This window comes from Anser anser, assembly GCF_964211835.1.
Source record: "Anser anser genome assembly, chromosome: 2".
Classification (NCBI taxonomy): Eukaryota; Metazoa; Chordata; class Aves; order Anseriformes; family Anatidae; genus Anser; species Anser anser.
Genome location: NC_139721.1, coordinates 105,444,673 through 105,464,494, shown reverse-complemented (window position 1 = coordinate 105,464,494; position 19,822 = coordinate 105,444,673). Strand labels below are relative to the sequence as shown.

At 35.8% G+C, this 19,822-nt stretch overlaps 1 protein-coding gene across 21 annotated transcripts in view; it reads right to left on the bottom strand.

The window, feature by feature from the left end:
* The window catches only part of CNTNAP2 (contactin associated protein 2), a 1,168,055-nt gene that overhangs the window by 332,991 nt on the left and 815,242 nt on the right, over positions 1-19,822 (bottom strand). For all 21 annotated transcript variants that reach the window (XM_083826978.1, XM_083826979.1, XM_083826989.1 and 18 more), the window contains one exon: positions 13,565-13,765. In XM_083826978.1, the coding sequence (XP_083683104.1) occupies positions 13,565-13,765 (201 nt within the window). The remainder of the gene's footprint in view (positions 1-13,564; positions 13,766-19,822) is intronic.

Below are 19,822 nucleotides of genomic sequence, written 5' to 3'. Positions count from 1 at the left end.
AATCATTGTTTTATTTTTCTTCACTTTTTTTTTTTTTTTTCCCCCCCAATACTCAGCCAAACCAAAATACGTTGCTCACACAGCCATGTATTAGCTGTTCTAGTCTAGAAGACCAGCAGGTTGGCAAGCTGGTAGCCTCAGCTAAAACACCATGAAACATGCCAGCAATTATGATTATTAAATTACATGCAGCATATGCCCTGTGGGAAGCAGAGTGAGACTATCAACTCATTTTGATAGCTGAACAGCCACACAGTAAAAATAATTTTCAGGTACTACTGTTTGACTTGGGATCTGAAGTGGTTAATCCTAGATGAAGAACTGAGTGTTACAATATTTTCAAAATCTTCTTTACATGCTAGTTTTCAACTGTTAAAAATACAGCACTACAAACATCCCTTTTTTTTTTTTTTTTAAATCTACTGTTGTCACAAACTTTGAAATAAATTGGTACATGTATTTAAATTGGAGTGGATACTTAAATTCATCAGTGGTCCACGGCTGAATCCTCTAAGGATAATGTCAGTTCTTGGACTGTGCATGCTTTTTAACAATTTTACGTGAATAATATCACGTCAGGGAGTGAAAAAAGAACCAACCTGTAAGGGCATATGAAGAGGTTTTACTTAGTGCATCCCAAAGTAAAACTCAAGGTTTCATAGCTGTTCAAGGGGCTAGTCCAATTTCAAAAACACTTTAGATCAGGACATATTTCTATGAATGGTATGTGTTAAGTGTGATGGTCAAAGGAAATGTGGGTTTAATGTACCCTAGAAGTCTTGTGGCATTTTCTATGAAACTGTTATGAAATTCTATTGAATGAAAGCAATATCAGTACTTTTTTTTCCCTGCAGTACAGGACACTCTCAGATATTCATAGCAATTTTGATCCTTTTTTGACCTACAACTTGCCATACATTTTCAAAAGGCTTCATTTTTAAAACATAGGAAAACCTATTAAAATTAAAAAAAAAAATGAAAATTGCTTATATGGCAAATTAACTGTTCATTATTCCACTAATTTCAAGAAAGTTACACTTTATTAAAGCCAGAACTCTAAAGTACTGTCCATTTTTTCCTACTGCTTAAAGATATTCAACAATTTCTGATATTTCACATTTTTATGCACCACCTCTGCACTTTCTAGAATCCTTCCATAGCATTTTAACCTCAATTTTACCAACCCCACCTTATACTAGCATATTAGCTTCAATTAAAACAGCTCAAATTTTAGAACAAAGTAATTAAGCTCAACAATGATTCTTGCAATATTATTTGTTGGCTGCCATAAGCCCTTCAGCTATTGTAGACACTGAGTGATTTGGATTCTCCATCATCTCCTAAAAATAATACTATGTTACCTTCCAAAGCAGCTTTCAAGTTCCGCAGTCCACAGTACTGCTGATGTATCATTTCCTTATCTCCACCTGCTAATCTCTCATCCTCTCTCACTGACCCCTCCAGTCTTTAAACCCTTGCCAATCTTCTTCTGAAGTGTCTTAAAAAGATTTGAAGAGTGATGTGAACAGAGAGAAGCAGCTTTCCAAAATGAATTTTATTAGCTTGAAAAAATGATCGGTGGAAGCAATAAGCCTTCTGAATGTATTCAGAATTAAAAATTAATTAAGAATTAGTCTGTCAAAAAACAAGCAAGAGAGGAAGAAAAACATTAAAGTACGGTCTTAAAAGTGAATCAAAGAAAAATGGCATAACAAAGAGCTAAAATAATTATAAACACTTGTTTATTTAGTATTGAAGCTATATATAAAGGAGTATTTTTGGTTGTGTTTTTTGTTTCTTTTTTTTTTCTTTACAAGGTTACTATTTAAATACTTGACTACACTTGAATACTTACAGTCTATATGGTAAATATTTTGAATCCTCATGAACTTTGAAATATTTCTCATTTAACAGGGTCTTACATTTCATGCTTAATGTTTAGAGTTATCTAACAGAGAAATGTTAGTTCCATTATTTCTTTTGAACAGATATTCACTGAAATTGGGTAAGTCTTGGGTTACTTTGATCTCTAATTCATAACAATAATTTGGTTCGGTAATTTAAAATCTGAATACAGGAGGAAATGAGGTTGATCCTGAATGAAAAGGCTTTTCTATTTGCTACAAGTGACTATTCATGAATATTAGCCTTCAGTTAAATCACATTCACACAGAAGTTCAGAGGTCATGCATCCTTTAAAAATAATAGTAATAAAAAATACACAAAAATAACAACAAACAAATCAGGTACTTCAGTATTATTGACTATTTATAAATCAATCAAGTGGGAAATAAAGGAAGTTCTTAGGATGTAGCACATATATATTTGGCTAGGTTGTAGGGTCGGTCTCATGAAATTTTTGTTTTTGCACTGTGATTTAGATTTTACATAAGAATTCTTACAAGTTAAAATGAAATGTACTTAAAGGGACATAGTCTACACTGGGGGACACATTCTAAAATGTAAAGTACCAGTCCCAGGGCATGCAGGTACCAGGAAGCCTGACTGCAAATGGGGAGTGCTTTCTGGCCCTTTCTCCTATTAGAAAATCTGTCACAATTACTATGGCTCTCCTCCTCTCCATGTCTATCCATTTATCTTGGTAGGCTATCCAGACTTGCAGGGAACAGGGTGGTCAGGTTATTCAGGGCATGTATAGGCTGCATTTGGAGATCATGTGGAGGAGGGTGTTCCTGCCCTGAGCTGAATACTGAGTCTTACTTCTTACTTATTCTTACTTATTACTCCTTTATTTCTCAAACAGATCAAACCTAGTGCCATGTGCCTGGTATTTGAAAAACATTAATTTTGATTAAGACCAACATATTTTATGAATCAAAGAACACCTTAAAATGGAGGAGACATTAGAAGAATGGGGATACCTATGGAATGGAAAATGACCATGTGAAAATGCCACTATTTTTATTGATAAAATACAGAGGTATTAGGAATAGAAGAGTAGCTAATAGATGCTTGCAACCCTAATTCATTGAAATGTCACTGATATTCAGTCCCAATACAGAACATATGAACTAGAAATAGTTCAGATTTCAGTAAGATGTTATTGCCATTAGCGTTGCACTGCAATTAGTCTGAAAAAAAATCTAAAAGAATATCCAAAAATAGGAGATAAATTCTTTTAAAGTTTGCTTTGATTGTTCTTAACTTATTCATTCCAGATTTTGTCATCAAGAAAGCACTGCTGTTTTTCAGTGGCTGGCAAGGATGAGGAACTATTCTATTATCATTCTTCAGTCATAACTCAGAATAAAAATTACTAAGTTTGGTAGACAGAAAAAGAATCCTTTAATAGATTGAATTGACAGGGTTTTGCTATTGTTGTTGCATGTGTATGTGTGTATTTGCTCTTAAAATATGTGAATTCCTGATGAAAAGGCATATAATAAAAGGACTACCAAAGTTAGCATGACCTTCAAAAAATAATCAACCCTTTTTTCTCTTTCTCTAAGCACTAGTGCATATATTTAGTTGTACTACTTTGAATAAAAATGAAGTATTGACAGCAGTAGTAATATAAACTTTGGAATTGCTTATTATTTTTCTTGTGTTCACTGGAATCCATATACAACGTTTTTTACAAAGTGCTAACAGCCCACAGAGCCACGTTATACACCAAGTGATCTGACATAATGGGTGACTGAATTATCTGCCTTTTGACCAAATGTTACTGTAGAATAAGAAATCTGCATGTGAGTCCAAAGAAAATTAGGCACTGACATTGGGATGCTCCATATAAACAGATAATTACCTATGCACTTTTCAGTGAAGTATATGTGCATATTAAGTTGCTCTACTTTAATAATGAACCAACTGTATGTTGGCAAAATATTATGTGGGTAAAATGTTAACTTCATCAGAGGAAAGATCTAATTTGGCCTTTAGAATATTTTCACTCTTTCCACTCATTATCCTTTATTTTTTCTTTGTTAGCAATGTCTTGCTGGTGTTACAGATATCTTGTACTTGAACATGATCTTGAAAAACAGAGTTAGCCATCAGGCCACAGATTAAGGTGAAGTACTAATCAGAACAAGAGTTGAGATTTTTTTTTCAGTGAGATTAAACCAGCTGTGTGCTTAGCATGCTAAATGTTGATCTGCATTTATCATTAAATTGTGGCCAGCAATCCTCTCAATTCATCAAGAATGTTACATTCAAAGACACAACACAGAAATCCTTAAACATACAGAAGTGAAATCCCCAACCCAAACAAAACAAAACTCTCATTACTTCCTAATCTCCAAATATTTGGAAATTTTGTTAAGGTATTTTTGGATCTGTGGGTGAAAAAAGGCTTAGTGGCACAGATTAATTGTCTTGTATGCCTGAGGTTTTTTGGGGGGATGCTTGCAATTTCAGATTTTCCAGAAAAGAAATTGGTGCAGTATCTCTTTCAAGCAGCCTTGCTACTTGACACAGGGCTTTGCAAGAAACTATGAAAACATGGTCCATGCCATAGGGAACAGATGACTAAAAAGAAAAGAAGCTTTGATATGTTATTTCTGTGTCATTCAAGAGTAACACCACTGTAAATGCTATTTAGATTTTACAGAAGTGTATATGAAATTGGATTAACTTACAAATATCAGAGGTTCACATACAATAAAACATCAAAGAAGAATGAGTAAAGAGGAAAGAGAAAAAAGATAAAAAGAACTTTTGAGATTGTCTGATGTTAGCAGAAGTCAGAATTACTGTTTCTTAAGGCGATGGGAGAAAATAGTCTGTTTAATAGTATAGCATGTTCCAAAATACACATATTTTTGTGGACATGATTCAAGTTTGATACCACAGATTCATTATAGTTATTCATTTATGCAAGTGCTATGATAGACACGACATCTTAAAAATAACTGGACAGATACAAAATATGTCTTGAATTTATGAGTTAGTAAGATCTATTTTATAATTTACAAATATGTATTGCATATCTGTAATTTAAACAAGGCATGATGATCATCTTTGTCTCAACAATTGTTGCAATGCACAGGATCTTAACAAGCTGCAAGTAAAATCCCAGTATTAGTTGTGGAGCTTAGGTTTGCTTTACGGAGTCTATGCTGACTACCAAAGCATTCCAGCTATTTTTGCAAAGCAGTACGGGAGTAGGGTTCCATTAAAAACTACTATAATGGGTCTTTCTAGTACAACTGAGATAGCAGCATGTACTAACCAGTTGCCACTTTCTGAATCTCATTATGCTCTTTCAGCTAAGTTGAAAGCTGATTCCAAATCTTTAGCTGCTGCTTCTGAAATGCTGGAGTGCATTTCAATCTTCTGCATCTTGCTAGAGGCTCTGTTTTTATCATTGCATATGCCAATAAATGTTCAGGTTCAAAGTTTAATTTCCACCAGTATATGTGGTAAGCATCCTTTTTTATTATTATTATTATTATTATTTTTTCAATCTGCAGATCCATTTTTCCAGAAAACTTGGCTATTGATTTTTATTCCTATTCCTATTAATCAAGTGAAATATCTTTTCCACTCCTTATTCCAAGAATCAAAGGAACTGATCATGAGTCATTTTTTTCTGGCCACACAAATTCATTGAAAATACAAGTTATTGCCCAAATGCCTTTTCATTAAAATTTATAGCTTACAGAAAAACAGATCTTTTTTCTTTTTTTTTTTTACCTTCTCACATTAAAGAGATCTCATATAACAAATCATTTCAAAAGATGCATCAAAAAGGATCACGCTGCAGTAATTCCTTCTAAGAAGTTACACTTGTCTGGAGACCATCTCCATTTATATAAATTCCCATATGCATATAGATTTACTTGTGCAAATCTACAGATACCCGTGGCTACAGTCATAAACACATAAAGGCACAAAAGTTCAAGGGGGCAATGTACTCTCATTACCCAAATAGTGGCAAGGACATTACGCTAACCTGAATTTAAAATACGTCATAAATTTTGCATACTCCCTGTAGTGAAACTCCCTCCTCATACACACTTGGGCAATATTGTCTAGACACTGTTTTAACATTATCAAATGCATGTAGACGGAGTATGAAATCACTGAAGGGAATTCATGGAAAGAATTGGCTATATTATAAAGAAAATGAGAAAAACTAGGGAAAATATATGCCGTATTATTCACAAGATGAAAAGGGAAAACTGTTTCAGGCACTCATTTTGAGGGAAGTCTAAAAAACATTTAAATAGACTGATTTGATGAATAACATAAAGCATACATAAAAAATGTAGTGAAAAAAACAATGTTCCTGGAATTAGATGTGTTTTAGGCTTTTCATACCACAAACTGCCAAACACATGTTAATAATCACGGCATATCCATATTCAATTTTTATGCATTCTTCTGTGTTCCAGGGATTTATCTAATGGACTCGTTATGAAAAACATGTATAATATAGGGTGTGGGATCTGATGACATTACTAATAACAGAAAGTAGTTTTAACAAGATGGTTTAACAAGATGGTTCTGGTATTTCCAGTCAATAACTAAAAGAGACTAGAAGAGACATGTAAAGAGACTCCTGAGTGGCGGAAAGGCTTTCTAAGCATACAACATAATACAGAAGAGAAAGCTCAAGGCCCCAGGCAGTCAGCTGGGAAAGCCCGGATTATAATTTAGGAAACCCTAGATATAGCCTTCAGTAAAATGTACAGCCTCAAGAAATGAAAGTGTCATCACTAAACAGAGCGTATTGCCTCTGAAAAATGAAGATGGAGAACTGGTAACAACAGATGTGGAAAAGGCTGAGGTACTTAACAACTTCTTTGTCTTGGTCTTCACTAGTGGTCAGGCTTCCCACATCTCTCGAGTCCTCAAACCTCTGGGCAGGGGCTGGGGGAGCAGAGTCCCTCCCACTGTAAATGAAGAGCAAGTTTGGGACCTCCTGACACAGCTTAACAATGACAAGTCTGTGGGGCCTGATGACATGCATCCCAGGGTCCTGAGGGAATTGGTTGATGTAGTCACCAGACCACTCTCCATCATATTTAAAAAATCATGGCGGTCAGGCAAAGTCCCCAGTGACTGAAAAAAGGGAAATATCATTCCCATTTTTAAAAAAGGTAGAAAGGAGGACCCAGGGAACTATAGATGGGTGAGCCTCACCTCTGTGCCTGGCAAGATCATGGAATAGATCCTCCTGGAGGCAATGTCAAGGCACATACAGGACAAGGATTGAATCCAGGACAGCCAGCATGGCTTCACCAAGGACAAATTGTGCATGACCAATATGGTGGCCTTCTGTGATGGAGTGACTGCATCAGTCGACAAGGGAAGACTGACTGATGTCATCTACTTGGACTTCTGTAAGGGCTTTAATATGATTCCACATATGAAGGGTGGACCATCTGGTGGATAAGGAACTGGCTCAATGGCCACACCCAGAGAGTGGTGGTCAATGGTTTTATGTCCAGGTGGAGACGGGTGATGAACAGTGTCCCTCAGGGGTCTGTCTTGGGACCAATGCTTTTCAATATCTTTATCAATGACATAGACAATGGGATTGAGTGCACACTCAGCAAGTTTAAAGATGACACCAAGCTGAATGGTGCAGTTGATACAACAGAAGGAAGGGATGCCATTTAAAGGGACCTGAACTGTCTAGAGAAGTGGGCCCATGTGAACCACATGAGACTCAACAAGTCCAACTACAAGGTGCTACACCTAGGTCAGAGCAATCCCAGACAGGAGTACAGACTGGGAGAAGAACTCACTGAGAGCAGCCCTGCAGAGAGAGACTTGGGGATTCTGGTGGATGAAAATCTCGACATGAGCCAGCACTGCGTGCTTGCAGCCCAGAAGGCCAGCTGCATCCTGGGCTGCATCAACAGAGGAGTGACAGCAGGTGGAGGGAGGTGATTGTCCCCCTCTACTCTGCCATTGTGAGGCCACACTTGGAGTACTGCATCGAGGTTTGGGGCCCCCAGCACAAGAAAGATGTGTACCTGTTAGAACGAGTCCAGAGGACTCTTTCCAGAGGACAGGTTCTTCTGTCTTTCTTTTAAAAACTAAAGGTAGTGAATCTTCTTCCATAATAGGCAGAACACATTTAGAGAGAGAGTGAGTATAAGAAAAACAAACAAAACATTTTGGAACATTCTGCTACAATTACAGAGTTAAATTTAAAATTCAGATGCAACACATTTTCTTAAAAAGATGTAGTAAACAAACTAAGTCTCAGAGCACTACAGTTATGCGTCCCATAAAGGATTTCTAATATTTGCAGGGCTATAATGAACTACTAGTATTTTTGACAAACAACAAAGAAAAATGTAGCCTCCAAAAGCTGTTTGTTTCCACTCCTAGAACATGAGTGTGTAAACCAAAGTGATGGGCAAGGACATTACTTCTGTGACTCTTGTGCTTGAAAAAGTCACTAGCAGGTGATATTCTAGAATAGCAATAGAGAGGAAGGGAACAATCAGCAAATTTCTTAAATCTGGACAAGATACGTGAAAGTTTACAAGCATGTTTTGTGAAAGAGCAGTAAGAATTGCATGCTAAGGTCAGAGCTTATGGAGCTGCATTTGGAGCAGCTTCCACTCATCACTAAGAGAAGAAGAGTTCTGCAGTCCTGCAGACTATTTTTGAGAAACTCTTGTTAAACAGGTATTACATCTGCAACTAGCACTCTACTTCAGTTAATGTCTAGAGATGTGGAAATTTATATACTAAGTTCTGATATGGATGGCTACTTAATAAAAATACCATACTGCAACTTTTAACTTTGTTTTTATTTCGGTCTACCTGTAAATCTTGTTTATTACTGGTATTTCAACTGGCTTATTGTAACTAAAACAACTGAACAAATTAAGTTCTCTATTCCACCTGCTAAAATCCTGAATTCATGAAGCTGCTGTCTCATTTACTGTAAAGAAAACAGGTACAAAACAGTAATTCATTTGCTGTAGTAACTCTGCTTTATGCTTTTCATATGCTGCCTGCAGGCTTCACTGCTGTTTTTTTTTTTTTTTTTTCCCTGCTTAGTGAACAGGAATATAAATTGGAACACAACACGAACAGATCTTGTTCTTTTCTCTATATCTATGCTTTTAGCTCCCACACTCTGATTATTTGTTACAGCTCCTACAGTTCTAGGAAATGACAGACTCAAAGACACTGTGAACACAGCAGCCCTCCTCCCTTCAGGTTGTTATTCCCAGGGGGAAGCAAAGAATGGCAGAACCAGCGTGCTGTTCCCTCCCCAATGCAGGGGCTGAGATCAGTGTCCCATGGACAGTTTAATACCAAGGAAGTAGCAAGCAGGTGTTAACACGAAGTCTAATGACAACAGTGTATGAAAATATATAATTTTATTAACTAGTATTCTGCAGCCTATCAGCATATTATTTCACTGTCTTGTATATCAGTTTTCTTCTTATAGCAAATAAAAAGAGCTTTTTCCTCTAAAAGCACTGTGATTCTATACCCTTCTTTGCTTCTTTCATTCTCATTAACCAGTGGGCACAAAAGAACTTCCTTCTATATCCAAGTTCCTGTTTGGAAATGAAGGAAATGTCCTGTTACCTCTCATACCAACTGGAATGCGTATGGGCATTGAGAACTCAGAAAACAGCTAGCTTGTCTTCAGTACTAAACATATCATTATCTACTCAAAATGAAAGTTTCCAAGGTAACGAAGAAATGAGGATATGGGAAATGTAAATTTAAAAGAGCAAAACAGTCTGGAGTTTTTCTTTCTTTCCTTTTTTTTTTTTTTCCTTCAAAATTTACATATACATGCACGCTGTTATTAAGTTGGAATTATGGTCCGTGGGTTTATCATTTTATTCGTATATTAACAGTAATAGTTACTTATATTGCCAAGATCAAGCCTTTATTGTGCTAATAACTATATATTCACAAAGCAATTGCTGTATTAATAAACTTATTATCTAAATAGACAATACAGAGAATAAGATACATCAGCCTAATATTGACTGAAATGGGAAAAAAAATCTTAAATTTACAGAGAAAATCTCTATCAGTCCAGAACTGAACAGAGATCTCTCCAATACTTAGTTAATTGACGTAAAGTCTATGAGACAACTTCATCCACTGTAGGTTCCCCATTTGAAAATGGCTTTTCCAGAAGTTTACAATACACCTATAATTTTATTGTTTCCTGTGTTAGCAAATGGGGTATTTTCAGCAGAGGTGTCTGGTTTTGTGCTTTCTTAAGAAAGTTACCAAGCTGTCTTGATTTATTTTTTTTCTGATGATCTTTTGTTAAGATTTTGAAGTAGACACCTAGGTCTGCATATAATTTAAAAGATATTAGGCTGAAAGATCAAAACCAAACCAAGTGAAACCAAACCAAGCAAACAAAAAGTAAGTAAGGAAAACAATTTCCTGACAGCCTTTATTTACTGCTATGCAAGCACTTTCATTCTGCTTTGAGCAGAAAATTCAACTTGATGACCTCCAGCAGTCCCTTCCAACCTCAATTATCCTACGATTTTATGAGACACCTGTTTTCAGAAGTCTCTCATGACATTTCTGAATTTTCTTCTGAATTTACATGGAATGTCATGCTTCCCTTGGCCTAAGTGGAAAGGCAATGACATTGTGACATGTAAAATCACTCCCAATTCCCAATGCTTCCAGTGATTTATTCTGTGCGATGTATGTGTCATTTTGCTTGTATGAAAGTACATGATAAAGACAAAAAGACACAGACCCGGAGAAATAAAGACTCAAAACAGTGACAATTTTTAGTCTTTACAGACTGAGAGCAAAATGTGTTGCTCTCAAAGCAACTGATAATGAGAATTCTTGGACCTCTATGCCTGCAGCCACACGTCCCCCAACAAAATTAGTTTATAAATAGGAAAGCTTTCCTCAAATATAGACCTTCAATGCAGTTTGCAGTGCATTAAGGAAAAAAAAAATCAAAAGAAAACAACAACAACAAAACTATTTAAGCTATTATTAGCAGCAAAACATGTATTACTGCCATTGTATATACTTCAACGACCTCGACAGGAAATGAATAACTAAGGCAGCAAAAGCCTTAGTTCACTGGTGGCTAGTTAATTACTTGTCATTAATAGATCAATAAACTGTTTCAGTCCTGACTGTGTTTAAATTACATTAACTGGGCAGTTTCTCCCTGAGAAAGAATCATGTTGTAAATTGATGTGATACCCAAGAGGCAAAAAAGTGAAAAAGTTGAGCTGCTGCACTCTCTTCTCAGTTTTCTGTTCTCTTTGATGCAATTTAAAACAAAAGGACTAGTCTATTCTAAGTGGTTACTGAAATATATGATAAGTGTAAAGGAAGAGTTTTGACTTAGAAAAGTATCTATGATCGAGGCCACAAATGGTGTCCCGATCGCATGAAGTCTGTAGAGATTTTACCACTGGTTTCAAAACTGGATTCCCCTTTCTGAGGAATACAAAATGTCTTTTGTGTGTGTGTGTGTGTGTGTGTGTGTGTGTGTGTGTGTGTTTGTGTGTGTGTGTACAATACTGGAATGATTTATATAGAAAGCTCTGTAGTGGAAGAAGCTATATAAGTAATTGGAGCTGTTCTCTCCAAGGGGAAAAAAAAAAAAAAGGATATGAAAAACTAGTTCCTTAGCTTAGATGTCATAGACAACAGCCAAGAATACAAAACATAGTAAAGAAAGAAAATGTGTTGGTCTCTCCCTCACTAACACACAAATCACTGCTGTGTTATGTGTACAAACCATTACAGGTGTTATGCAAACACTAGTGTGATTAGTTGCTACTATTTAGGTTAAAGTTATCTGTCTTTATTGTTTCTTTCTCCCACTCACAGGAAACAAACAAATAAACAACAACAAACTACTTTGTAAAATACCTCCAGAAACTCACTTTCCAGACCAAGAAACCATCTTATAAAGAGTTTAATTTCTCTTTCCACGCAAAAGGTGAAAACATGGAGAAAGAGATATCCGCAAAATACACCCAAAACATTTCTGAGAAATTAAAAAATGTAAATATCTGGAATTGATTATTCTTTTTTTTTTTTTAATTGTTCTTAAAATAAATTTGTGTGCTGCTTAATTGCTTTAAATTTGGAAGCAGCTGGAAACAACTGCAATTACAGTATATATTTCTTTTACTACAATATAAACATATGCTAACAAATACAATTTGGTCCTGAAATAATAGTCCTATACATTCAACGAAGGAGAATCTAACACTGTACTCTGTGTAAACCATAAGCTTTCTATGTACATTATCTGCAGCTCAAGTCCTCAAGTAAACTTACCTTCTAATTACCTGCCCAAAAATATATCCATATACTACACTTTTGAAGCATGTGCAAATAGTATCCACTAGCAGAATCTAATCACAGTACTTCTAATTATGAACATGATTCAGAACCTCCTATACATTAAGGCCCAAGAAAGAAGAATTATTTCCCACTTTGCAGAGTCTCCTTGCTAAGCTAAATTAAGCAAAATAATAGCAACAGAGACAAACTATGCATTAGAAATATTTCAAAAACAGCAGGGAGGAAGGAGAGGAGTAACAAGCATTACAGTATCTATTAACTAACGAAATGCTTATGGAAATTGTGATAAGACGCGCGTGCATGCTAAATGAACCCTTATCTATACCACCAAAAGAAAATATGCCAAAATAAATTCATGAGAGGAAGGAGCTTAAAGTATAACACTGTAAGCCATTAGCTTCATCTGAAACACATTTAACTGCTTATATCACAATGTACTCATTTCACAATCACAAAATGTTTTATGTTTCCACATATAACCCAGTCTTCGTGTAGTGCCATTAGAGGTTTACTTAACATCAAATGCTATCATACACAATTAGAGCGTAGATGCAGTACTAGGTGTATATTAATAGTTTCTAAAAATAATTTATTCTTTATATGCTGTTTTACTGATTCTGCAACAACGAATAGTTTTATCAGTTATAGATAAGAGTTGTTGAGAAGGTACATATAGCATTACTATGACTGTTCTTTTCCAGTAAAGCTACAGATCAAAATGAGAAATTTATAATGAATGTAACCTAGCATATTGTATTTCTCACACAACCACATTACTGACCATGCCAATGTGTAAGGCATCATATTATTAAAAATACTCCATGTTTAAGAAAACTGTTTCAGAGATATTAGTGGGAAAATTCCAATACTTATTCAGCCAGTTCCTTCAATGACAGTAGCATATGAAGACTGACAACCAAAACCCAGGACAAAGGTCAAAGCAGTATTTCAATATCTCTGATGATTAAACTTCCAAAGCTACCCTGTTTACCAAAAATGGGAGGTTTAAGAAGCAACAAATCTGAGAGAACACGCAGATTTGTGATGCAAATAAAATAAAATAAAATAAAATAAAATAAAATAAAATAAAATAAATTTAGTAGTAAGCAAAAAGGCAAACTTTCTAAAGAAGATAATTTATTCTATGTTTTCAATTATTTACCTCTGTGTGAGGTGTGTAATGAAGGACAACAAAGATATGCTCTCACTGAGTGGACTGGTCTAGCAGCAATCCCTGATGATTTGTTCAGTGTCTTTGACACTGCATTTAACTGATAACCCATTCTCAGCCTACCTGGTGTATTAAGCAGCCGGGACATCTTGCAAGAATATGAGATAAACTGCTCACAGTATTCAGCACTACTGGTAATGGCAGAAATCTGGTCCATCGTTGCACTGTAGTTGAGCTGCAGTACAGATAATTTTTCCAAGCTGTTGCCTCCCACAGAAGTCTGCGGTTGCAGATCATGATAGACAGTTGTCCATACTTTATCCTCTGAAATAGAGAGTGGAAAAAGACAAGACAAGAATTGGTAATATACAGACAGTTGAACTGAATTAAAATAAATCTTATCCTTTGATAAAAGCTTAAAGTGTTCTCTAAGATGTTTTTGAGTGGGCAGTAGGGAAGAAGTACATTGCACGTTAAGCCATCATATGAGAGCATAGTTCCAACAATGACAAACTGCTGAAAGAATGAAACGCTGGTTACCATTGGAATCTTGATAACCAATATAGAATCATAGAATGGTTTGGTTTGGAAGAAGGTCATCTAGTCCACCCCATCTGCTTTGGACAGGTACATCTCTCACTAGATCATTTTGCCCAAAGAGCTGTCCAATTTGACCTTGAACACTTCCAGGGATGGGGCATCCACAACATCTCTGAGCAACCTGTTCCAGTGTCTCACCACCCTCATAGTGAAGAACGTCCTCCTTATATGTGATCTAAATCTACCTTATTTCAGTTTAAACCATTACCCCTTGTCCTATCACTACAGGCCCTTATAGAAAGTCTCTTTCCATCTTTCTTATATGGGCCCTTTAAGCAGGAAAGGCTGCAATATCATCTCCCTGGAACTTTCTCTTCTCCAGCCTAAACAACCCCATCTCTGTCAGCCTTTCTTCATAGGAGAGGTGCTCCAGTCCTCTGATCATTTCTGTGGCCCTCCTCTGGAACCACTCTGAACATGTTCATGTCTTTCTCCTGCTGGGAGCTCAAGAGTTGGATGCAGTACTTGAGGTGGGGTCTTACAAGAGTGGAGTATAGGGGAAAAATCACCTCCCTCAACATGCTGGCCACAGTTCTTTTGATACAGCCTAGGATACAATTGACATTCTGGATTGCAAGCACACATAGTTCATGTTTCATTTTTTATCCAAGTCCTTCTCATCAGGGCCACTCTCAACCCATTCATCCCCCAGTCTGTACTGATGTTGGGGATTGCCCCAGCACAGCACCTTGCACTTGGCCTTGTTGAATTTCATGAGGTTCATGTGGGCCCACCTTTCAAACCTGTCCAGGTCCCTCTGTGTGGCATCCCTTCCCTCTAGAGTGTCAGCTGCATCACTCAGCTTGGTGTCATCCACAAACTGGCTGATGACACCTCCCTGTCTTCCATATGCCTTAACATGGTTTCTGGGAGGATCTGCTCCATGTTCTTACCTGACACAGAGGTAAGGCTGATTGGTCTGTAGTTCCACAGGTCCTCCTTTTTACCCTTTTTAAAAATGGGTATATACTGTAATATACTCTGTGAAGAAGCCTCCTAAACAACTGATGATAATAGTGACTTATGAAAATAATAAGGATTAACTTTGTTCAAAAATTGATTAGCATGACACAAGGCTGATGCTCTAAAGACTTAAGCTTTCTCTGTGAGGAAAATTAATTATGCATGGTAAGTTGCTATGGGCTAGATAGAAATACTGCTTTGCAGTACATATTAGGGACACACCAGATTCTACTGTGATTACATCGTTTAATTTTTAATACTGAAAACAGTGTAGTTTATCAATGAACATATGAATCATGTCTCCCACATTTTTTACCAAGCTGCGTTCCAAGGAGAAATCAAAAATTACCAATTCACCTACCACGTTGTATAGAGACTACATGAGAATTTGGTTGAAAGCCTGGGATGGAAGTTTACTGAAAAATTGTTTTTGAGAACGGAGTGATATAGATTATACATTCTCTGACAGCAATGTCTCATTTTTTTGGCAGAAAGTGCTGCACATGTAAGAGCTCTTACATGTTAGAAAGGCCATTTAGAGCCTCACCTTAGATTTCTGAGCCAGGAAAGACCCCTAAACTAGCCATTAAAAAGCCATAGGAACGGCATCAGCAATAGGAGTTGCACTGGGCCTCACGTCTGTGAAGGGAGCTCCTTTCAAGATACTGGATTCCAGACAATGTAGCCCTGACACTTCCCCTCACAGTGAGGGAATTTCAGGCTTTATTGTGGACGCTGTATGAAGGAAGACAGAAACATACTCATGGATGGATCTAGGTTGCCTTTAAGTAGAAAGGGTTAAATGCCTCATGGGTACAACAAATGCATGGAGAAAACTTAGCGCTGCACAGCTAGAACATTTTTTTCCTTTTTAAAACTTAGTCTTATTTGTTAACGTGATAATATTTCCCAGGGAAATCAGCTAGATATTTATAGTTTGAAAATAATAACATCTTTCATGGTTCCAATTTTTCAGAAACTGCTTGTTAGTTGACACCATTCTTCAGTACCGTTCAGTCAGTAATCTGTTTGAGAACTGCAGCCAACTTTAGTTACAGAAATGGTAATGCAAATAATTCATACTACCTTAAGTACTTGTATCATCATGATTTATGGAATTACTCTCACGTAGCTGAGAACAGGATGTGGTAGTCAAAGTTAACATATCAAAATCTAAAAGAAAAGCTACCCCACATTTTCTGTCACTAATACACAGAAATCTCATTTAAGGAATCTCATTTGGAGGTGAAAAATGTATCCTAGCTAACTGTAATTTGATATATACTCCTGGAAATTATTGGTATGAATATTCCCCTAATACACCAACGATTATTTTAAGAAAGCATAACTTATGGTTATTTCTAACCACAAGTGTTCAGAGACAATTTGTAGGACAGTATAAGAACCTGAATAGCTGTGTATATGGCTTCTGTACAGTGTAACACACCTTTAAAGAACAGAGATCACATACCAATTATAATGCTAAGTAGCATCATCTGTAAAATGTTCTGTGTTTATGACCTTTAAAATTCAAATTACTAGAACTATATTAAAATGAGTTAATGTTGAGAATGGTTATTAATAATCTAAGGATAATTACAGTAGTACTGTAACATGTCTTTATTATAGCCATTACAAACACAGGAAGTTAAAAGTTAATGTTTAAAAGCTATCCAAGTATTTTTTAAATTTCAAAAAAAAAAAAAATGCAATAACTTTACAGAGAAGGACGTAAGAGCAATTTAAACCAAATTAGAGGAAAACAAGGTGGTTTTGTTTGTTTGTTTGTCTTCTGCGATACTGCATGGGACAGTCACCATTTCCTGGGTGCACTGAAAATGTATTCCTGCACCTTAGTCCATTGTGTAGTGTTTTCTTTGAGGCTGGTCAAAATTGCCTAGTCCAAAAAGTAGTTTAGACAACCAGTGTAGGAGCTGGGCTTTGCCTTAAATTTGAAACTCATACATACCCAGAGAACTTTGAGATAAGACATAGCAGTTGAGCAAAAAAAAAGTACATAGTATAGATCTTAATGTTTATGTACAATATATGCATATGAACAATCTCATTATATCATTAGCTCATAAAACCCAAGAGACTTTTGAGTAGTGTTGTAGTTTAAGAATGTAGGCTGGATAGTGATAGAATTTCTTTTGATATCATAATAACATTGAGAAGCAAGAATTATCTCATCTGCTGACTTGACTGAAAGATAAATTATACTATCATAATTAGGTAAAGCATCATTGCTAATCAGGTTGACTGCATTTCATTTTTCCCCCAAAGTAAATCCTATGCACAGATTTCAATTAAGTTCAGTGATATTTAAGGTTGGAGCGGTTTGCTTTATTCCATCATTAATTTACACTAAAAAGGTGGATTTTTAGAAAGATCACTTTCTTAGCTTCTTTGTCAGAAAATGCTTTATTTATGAAGTATCAGAAGAGGAATTCTGCCGTTGAGGTGAGTGCTGTAATTTGGGATGAATCCCTTACGCTTTCCTTACAAATAATGTTGAACCATAGATTTACGTAGAGAACAGAATTCAATGCAGTTTTGCAACAAGTGTCTTTGTAGCACAGTGAAGAAGAAAAGTAATGTGTGCATTGAAAACATAGCACCTGTCCCACACTGTTCCATCTCTTGGCCTCAAACTGTCCACATTTCAAGAGGACGTGACTCGCCTTCAGTAGAAGAGACTGGATACTTCCCATTGACATGGAAGCTTAGGCGCTCCCTAACTGTATTCATTATACGGAAACGAGCTTTCCCACTGGATGACAACAGCTAATGGTCATCAGGAAGGTAATTTGCTCCCAGATGACCACTTAGTCACTGACATCCAATTCTTAGAAAATGCATTCTCCTTTTTTTTAAATTTTCTGTAGATCATTCCAGCTGTAAAGGAATAATTACTATGAAAAGGTTTTTTTTGCTTTGTAAAAATAATATCAGTAATTATAGATTATTAATAGAATTTATAATGTTATTAAATAGGACCAATCTAATTATCTCCAAACTTGTAAAATATTTGATACAAATATAGAAAAAACGGAGTCCCTCTAAATTAGTCTATATATTACTCTGTGCTGAAGCACTATCTCCCCAACAGATAAATATTACAGCAAGATGAAGATTAATCTAAAAATAACATAAAAAAGGAAATGACCACCTATTTCCTCCAAAGGCAATTAAAGTGACATTCATAATTTATTCTTTTGAGAACACCATTCCATTGCAATGCCTCTTTTACAGTCCTGCCCACTAATTGTGATGATGTAGTTAGTAATGATTCAATAATCACTAGCTATTCAAATTATCTAATCAACTATTAATGCAAGAGATTTTTCCCACTCAATACTTAGCATATTTTGTTATGCTGGCGATAGTATTTACAACTATTCTATATCATTGATGGTCAGTTTTTCCTGTAGCTAGTGATTAGAGAAATTTAAAATCCATTTCACTTATTATTGAATCATTACCAATCATTATTAATGAATTATTTTATCATTGAACCGTTTTGCTTTTTTATTAGTGAGACACAATTAATAAGAGGGCAGAGCTGTAAACATGTCATTGCAATGAAATGGTGTTTCCTCATTCATTCGATTGGTGCTCACTCAAGCAAGAAAAATATGATCCATATATTTCACAAGTATAAACATTTTTTTTCTTTTTTTCTTTAATCTTCAGTTACAGTTGACACCATTATAGTTCTGCTTTTTCAGTATTAAGGGACTTATAGTGTTAAGATATATATTTATTTATTTATTTTTTATGCAAGAAATCAGAAAATAAATTTCTTTCTAAAAAACCATCCTCTCTCCGTCTCTGGTGAAAGCTCAGAGGCTTTTTTAATGGACACACTTTCATGACCTTAAATTTGGCTGACAATTTTGATTAATATCATCTGGTAATGATGACTTTCATCATACTCACCCACACAGTGGTTCTTGATTGAAGTCTCAGAGAAAATGGTTTTGAGAAAACCTGTTCATCTCAAATAAGTCATATTTCTTTGATGACCGTCATTATTTACAAATCCAGAAGTAAAGACTGCAAGTCCACTCCAATATTTGGAGTCCATTCTGTCTGTCAGTCATAAGCAAAATCAACACTTCAGAAGCTCTAATCCTCAAGCTGATGACATTTCTTCTAGATGACTGTCTTCTTGATCGCTAACATCATGGTGCCTAATTACTCTTTATCCAAAATATTGCTGGTTATGTACCAAGTCTCTTTCTGTTTAGTAGACTTTTTGTGAACTTGCAGGCAGAGGAGTGAGGATAAGTGATCAGTGCTGATGACCAGTACTAAACTGCTGAAAATTCTCACATCTGTAACTTGTTAAAACCAGCTATGCATATTTAGCATTCAGATAACATGGAAGGATGTGATAGTTAGCCACAAGCTCAATTAATATAAATGTAAGGCGATACCTATAACAAAGGCCAAATGAAGTAATTTCAAGATGCAATAAAATTATGTCCATCTTCCTCTGCTGCTGGGTGCTTTGCGCTTGTTAAGAAATGATGCCTGCAGGCTCTTTTTGATTTCTACCTACCATTTGACAACTGTATTGCATCAACATTCAAGAATGCATTTATTTCCCACGTCAGCCTTATGATAGCTGCCTCTTTACTAGACATCATGATTTTTACTATCATCAATGCATTTGTCACTTCAAATTAGATTACTGCAATGTGCTCTACAATATGCTACACTACAAATCACTGAAGAAACTATACAAGACAGACCATTTAAAAGTGGACTGCCTTCTAGGGAGGATAAAAATTAAAACGGTAATCACCTCAT